General features: G+C 47.4%; 1 protein-coding gene across 1 annotated transcript in view; it reads left to right on the top strand.

The window, feature by feature from the left end:
* Positions 1-6,728, top strand: part of LOC105519431 (chromosome unknown open reading frame, human C6orf99) — a 45,824-nt gene that overhangs the window by 18,823 nt on the left and 20,273 nt on the right. Inside the window, 1 exon segment of the mRNA XM_011952775.1 lies at positions 1,640-1,780. Within this exon segment, the coding sequence (XP_011808165.1) occupies positions 1,650-1,780 (131 nt within the window). The 5' untranslated portion in view covers positions 1,640-1,649.

A 6,728-nucleotide genomic window follows, 5' to 3' on the forward strand; every position in this document is an offset into this window, starting at 1 on the left:
CTGCACCCTCCGCCTCCCAGGTTCAAGCGATTCTCCTGCCTCAGCCTCCCCAGTAGCTGGGATTATAGGCATGTGCCACCACGCCCGGCTAATTTTGTATTTTTAGTAGAGATGAGGTTTCTCCATGTTGGTCAGGCTGGTCTCAAACTCCTGACCTCAGGTTATCCGCCTGCCTCGGCCTCCCAAAGTGCTGGGATTACAGGCATGAGCCACCATGCCTGGCAAAATTTTTTTTTTCTTAACAGATGAGAGGTTTTTTGTTTTTCTCCTATTAATCCATCTTACATCAATGTAATTCGTGTGTGTGTGTGTGAGAGAGAGAGAGAGAGAGAAAGAGAGAGAGAGAGAGAGAGTGTGCCAAGGTCTTGCTCTGTCGTCACACAGGATGGAGTGCAGTGGCACGATCTCAGCTCACTGCAACCTCTGCCTCCCGGGCTCAAGTGATCCTCCCAACTCAGCCACCTGTGTAGCTGGGACTACAGGCGTATGCCCAGTTAATTTTTGTATTTTTAGTAGAGACAAGGTTTTGCCATATTGCCCAGGCTGGTCTCAAACTCCTAGGCTCAAGTAATCTGCCCACCCCGGCCTCCCAAGGTGCTGGGGTTACAGGCATGAGCCACCACACCCAGCCTGGTTCCTCCCCTTTTAAACCATATAAAGTAACTTCTGGGTGTTGCCAAGGCATTTGTAAACTGTCATGGTGCCAGTTAGAGTGTCTTTTAGCATGCTAGTGCATTATAATTAGTGTATAACAAGCACTGAGGGCAACTAGAGGTTTTGCCCAGTTTCTTTACCACATCCTCAGAAAACAAGTCCTGCTGACCTCTTACCTTAGGAATGCCATCTCTGCATTTCCAAAAGACGTCAATGTAGTCTTTTGTAGGCTGCAGTCTTTTGTAGGCAAGGGGTAGGCAGATGCTCCTAACCTATAAATGCCTGTGTACGTATTAAAAACAGATACTTCTTTGGTGGGACCACTGAAAAAACAGTGCTCTTTTATCTGGACTGTTGTAGACCTTCCCTTACCTAATACACTCCACCTGGGAAGATGTATTCCTTCATCTGTTTTTTGTTAAGGGCTTTTAACAACTTTTAGTAAAACTACCCAATATATGCATGGAAGAAACCTGCAATTTCACCCCTAAATACATACAAATAATTTTTTTTAAAAAAGTTATTGAGGCCAGGTGTGGTAGCTCATGCCTGTAATTGTAGCACTTTGGGAGGCCAAGGCAGGATAATTGCTTGAGCCTAGGAGCTTGAGAGCAGCTTGGGCAACATGGTGAGAACCCCGTCTCTAAAAAAAAAAAAAAAATTAGCCAGGCATGGTGGCATGTGTCTGTGGTCCTAGCTACTCAGGAGGCTGAGGTGGGAGGATCACTTGAGCCCAGGAGGTCAAGGCTGCCGTGAGCTGTGATCATGTCACACTGCCTTGCAGCTTCGGTGAAAGAGCGAGACCCCCATCTCAAAAACAAACAAAACAAAAAACTTTTGGTAATAAACTATAAATGACCCTAATAGGAAAAACACATTAAGTCGTTACCAGATGTTAACACCATTCTGTGATTTCATTGGCACATTATTGTGTATTTGTCAGTTAGCTTTCTAATGACCCCACCCAATTTTGTTGGCAGAATAGGTGGAGAGGTATGAAGAACGAGGAACACTGCCAGGGGAGTTTCTTGCTCTGCAAAATGAGGGAGTGTGTACTGAATTACCTTTTCCAGCTCCAACATCCAGGATTTCAGCACTATCTGCAGAGCAGTGGGAGGAGAGCTAGGTAAGAAATTAAAAAGAGACCTAATGGAGTATGTGGCACCCTGGTACTTCTGGGGTCCATCCCCACACCTCATGCTCATGAGAGGGAACAAGCTTCTTGGAGCTCCTCCTCATCTACAGGGCTCTCCTCACAGGGCCTGGAAGTTCTGCCCCAGCCCTGTGGGGTTTTCTAGAGTCATTTGTCACTCTTTAAAGCCTTGGCAGAGGGAGCCGGTGTGGGGAAGGGGTGGTAACGTAGATGGCAATGCTTGTCAGAACAGAGTAGAGCCCCTCTTCCATGCTCTGCAGCCGCTGGGCCTAGGGCTAGCATTATTCTCCCCTTTTATAGCCATCTGTTGATTTCACCTTATCTCACACTAAGCAATGGGCTTCTTGTGGGCAGGTGCTGTCTCTCACCCATCTTATTTCTCTCGGGCTCTTTCACGGGGCCTGCTGCGTGGTAAGTGCTCAGTGTTCAGTGAGTGAATGGACAGGAAAGGGCAGGGAAGTGAAGCAAATCTCCTCAGGTTGAGACATCAGCACCATCTGTGATCCTTTCCTCATTTGGACCTTCACACCCAATTAGGCTCTAAAATCTAGTGAGGTTTTTTTTTGTCTTTTGTTTTTTTTTTTTTAACGGAGTCTTGCTGTTGCCCAGGTTGGAGTGCAGTGGCGTGATCCTGGCTCACTGCAACCTCCACCTCCCAAGTTCAAGTGATTCTCCTGCCTCAGCCTCCCGAGGAGCTGTGATTACAGTGCCCGCCATCATGCCTGGCTCCTTTTTGTATTTTTGTAGAGATGGGGGTTTCATCATGTTGCCGAGGCTGATCTCGAACACCTGACCTCAGGTGATCTGCCTGCCTCAGCCTCCCAAAGTGCCGGGATTACAGGCGTGAGCCACTGCGCCCGGTCCTAAAATCCAGTGATTTTTATTTCCCAGTGTCTGTTTCTATGGCTGCCTCCCTAAGTTCTTTCTCTGTTGGGTAGTGGGCTTCGGCCTAGCTTTCTCATCACCACTTCACCCTTCCTTACCCATCCTGTACAGATAGATTTTTCTAAAGTACATTTTCAGCATATCTCTGGGCTACTCAGACCATTTCCTCGACTCGACATCCAAATGAATCAGCTCGCTCTTCTGTGTCTTACCATCCTATCCATCCTTCTAATAAGTACATCCTGAGCTTCTGGGGAGGAGGTCTCATCTCAGATTCTCTGCCCAAGCCAGATGGTTTCAACATAGTCCTGCCTCTGAGCCCTTATGCAAGCCATCTCCCTGCCTGTCCCAACTACTTGCTTCTGTCCAGAGCTTGGTAAGCCCACTTCTCCCAGAGAAGCCTCCTGGGGTCATCCCAGGCCACCTCAAATTTTCTCTTTGGTAGCACTCGGTCACAGCAACCTTGGGCACCAAGCTGAGTATAGAATGGAGTCCAATCCATGTTGACATGATTTTTAAATGGTGGCGACAGCCATGTGCCATCTGAAGCAGGAATGGGGAAAGAGAAGCAGTGACTAGCCTATACAAATTAGCCGGGCGTGGTGGCGGGCGCCTCTAATCCCAGGTACTCAGGAGGCTGAGGCAGGAGAATTGCCTGAACCTGGGAGGTGGTGGTTGCAGTGAGGCGAGATTGAGCTACTGCACTCCAGCGTGGGGGACAGAGCAAGACTCCATCTCAAAAAAAAAAACAAAAAAACTCTGGGAGGCCAAGGCGGGGGGATCACGAGGTCAGGAGTTCAAGACCAGCCTGGCCAACAGGGTGAAACCCTGTTGCTACTAAAAATACAAAAATTAGCCAGGCGTGGTGGCAGGCGTCTGTAATCCCAGCTACTCGGGAAGCTGAGGCAGAGAACTGCATGAACCTGGGAGGCGGAGATTGCAATGAGATGAGATCGCGCCACTGCACGTCTGCCTAGGTGGCAGAGCCAGACTCCAACTAAAAAAAAGAGAAAGAGAGAGTCGTCTACAGAGCCTTTCTTGGAAACTAGTGTGGAAAGAGAAGAGCATCATGAAAAGCCGAGGCCCTGACAGCCTGATGTCCTGCTCCCTCGTTCACAGCTCTGTGCCCAGGGCCTGCCTGTTGTGCAGTGCTGCAGAGAATCCAGCACACTCCGCTCATGTGTGTGCCCGGGCATGTTTTCTTTCTTGGCTACCTCTTTAGTCATTTGTTATGTGTTATGAAGAAATAAACTCCCAGCAAAATAATGTCTTTTGCACAGTCTTAAAGTGATACATTACCTAAGATCGTCATAGATGATTGTGAATTGGGTTGACCTGAAATCACCTAAGACCAGGGCAGGTTGACCAAAGATGAAGATGGAACATGGTATGTTGGGAACTGTTGAGTATTATGTCCTTCTTACCAGGGCATGTAGTTTAAGTGCTGTGAAGCTCAAAACATTTTACTTTTCTTATTGCAAAAGTAATACAGAATTGTTATAAAGCATTTAGAAAATACAGACAAGCAAAAATAAAAATCTGCCATAATTCCACCATATTCTAGAACATATCTTTTATTTTTATTTATTTATTTATTTATTTTGAGATGGAGTTTCGCTTTTGTCACCCAGGCTGAGTGCAGTGGCGCAATCTTGACTCACTGCAACCTCCATCTGCTGGGCTCAAGCCATTCTCCTGCCTCAGCCTCCTGAGTAGCTGGGATTACAGGCACCTGCCACCACGCCCGGCTAATTTTTTGTATTTTTTTAAGTGGAGATGGGGGTTTCGCCATGTTGGCTAGGCTAGTCTCCAACTCCTGACCTCAGGTAATCCACCCGCCTCAGTCTCCCATAGTGCTGGGATTGCAGGCATGAGCCACTGCACCTGGCTGATTTTTACCTTTTACATCTTCCAAGACTTTTATATATCTTCTCCCCGCTCTGTAATGGAGCGTATTTAATCACTGTCTTTGCTTAGGAATTTCTTGAGCTTTCAGTCTCTGCGCCCTCCCACCTCCGTCACCTCCTCTCCTAGGGCGTCCTCCTCCTCCTCTCTGCCTTTTTCCTGCCCTAGGATGATTTAAGGTGGGGATTATCCACATAGGCGGGACAGAGGCTAAGGCAAACCTCAGTGTGAAGACGGACATGGCGGATGGCCTGCGGAAAGTCCTTACTGGGCACCTAAAGGCAGGGCAGTGGTACAGCCCTGGGCTCAGCTAAGTGAGGGATATGGATTAAGAGAATCAGGAAGCTCTGTGGGTGTTAACTGTGCTGCACTCAGCCTACCACTTTATCCCCCCTCTGTCTAGACCCTCTGCTTCAATGTGATGGCAGTCGTGGTTGGGGGCAGAGAAAGGGACACATTGGCAGAAAGATTTTTACCTTTTTTTGAGAAATCTCGCTCTGCCAGCCAAGCTGGCATGCAGTGGCACCATCTCGGCTCACTGCAGCCTCTGCCTCCCGGGTTCAAGCCACTCTCCTGCCTCAGCCTCCTGAGTAGCTGGGATAACAGGTGCCCACCACCACACCTGGCTAATTTTTGTATTTTTAGTAGAAATGGGGTTTCACCATGTTGGTCAGGCTGGTCTCAAACTCCTGACCTCAGATGATCCACCTGCCTCAGCCTTCCAATGTGCTGGGATTACATGTGTGAGCCACCGCACCCGGCCAATTTTTACCTTTTTATTGAAATTTAACATACACACAGTAAAGTGCTAAAAGTGGAGCAGCTAGATTTTTACCTTTTTTTTTGAGACAGAGTTTTGCTCTTGTTGCCCAGGCTGGAGTGCAGTGGTGCAATCTTAGCTCAGTGCAACTTCCACCTCCCAGATTCAAGCGATTCTCCTGCCTCAGCTTCCCAAGTAGCTGGGATTATAGGTGTACACCACCACTCCTGGCTAATTTTTTGTATTTAGTAGAGACAGGGTTTCACCATGTTCGTCAGGCTGGTCTCAAACTCCTGACCTCAGATGATCCACCTGCCTCAGCCTTCCAAAGTGCTGGGATTACAGGCGTGAGCCACTGCGCCCAGTCAGATTTTTATCTTTTTATTGAAGTTTAACATACACACAGTAAAGTGCTAAAAGTGGAGCGGCTAGATTTTTACCTTTTTTTTTGAGACAGAGTTTTGCTCTTGTTGCCCAGGCTGGAGTGCAGTGGTGCAATCTTAGCTCAGTGCAACCTCCACCTCCCAGATTCAAGCGATTCTCCTGCCTCAGCTTCCCAAGTAGCTGGGATTATAGGTGTACACCACCACTCCTGGCTAATTTTTTGTATTTAGTAGAGACAGGGTTTCACCATGTTCGTCAGGCTGGTCTCAAACTCCTGACCTCAGATGATCCACCTGCCTCAGCCTTCCAATGTGCTGGGATTACATGTGTGAGCCACCGCACCCGGCCAATTTTTACCTTTTTATTGAAATTTAACATACACACAGTAAACTGCTAAAAGAGTGTTCATCTGAAGTGTGCAACTCAGTCAACTCTTACATTTGTGGGTGCCCATGTGACCACGTCACTGTGGTCTTAGTTAGCTCAGGCTTCTATAACTATACTATAAAGAGTGGTTGAAACAACAAACGTTTCTTTCTACAGTTCTGAAGACTGGAAATCTGAGATCAGGATGCCAAAGTGGTTGGATTCTTGGTGAAGGCCTCCTTCTAGGTTTACAGCTAGTGTCTTCTTGTGGCCTCACAGAGGGGAGAGAAAGATCATTTCTCTCATGTCCCTTCTTATAAGGGCACTAATCCCATTTCTGAGGGCTCCATCCTTATGACCTAATTCCTTCTAGAGGGCCCACTTCCTAATACAATCACACTGGGGATTAGATTTCAACAAAGGAATTTTGAGGAGGCACAAACATAATACCAGCTCAAGGTAGAAAATGTTTCCAGCACGCTAGAAACTTTCCTTATGTTCCTCTGTGGTCAATATCCACTCCATACACCACCATTTCCCTGCCCCAACCCCCATACATGGAAAGGTAGACACCATTTTGACTTTTTATCAACATGACTCTTTTTTCCTTTCTTTTCTTTT

Source organism: Colobus angolensis, unplaced genomic scaffold (genome assembly GCF_000951035.1).
Source record: "Colobus angolensis palliatus isolate OR3802 unplaced genomic scaffold, Cang.pa_1.0 Scaffold35, whole genome shotgun sequence".
Taxonomy (NCBI): Eukaryota; Metazoa; Chordata; class Mammalia; order Primates; family Cercopithecidae; genus Colobus; species Colobus angolensis.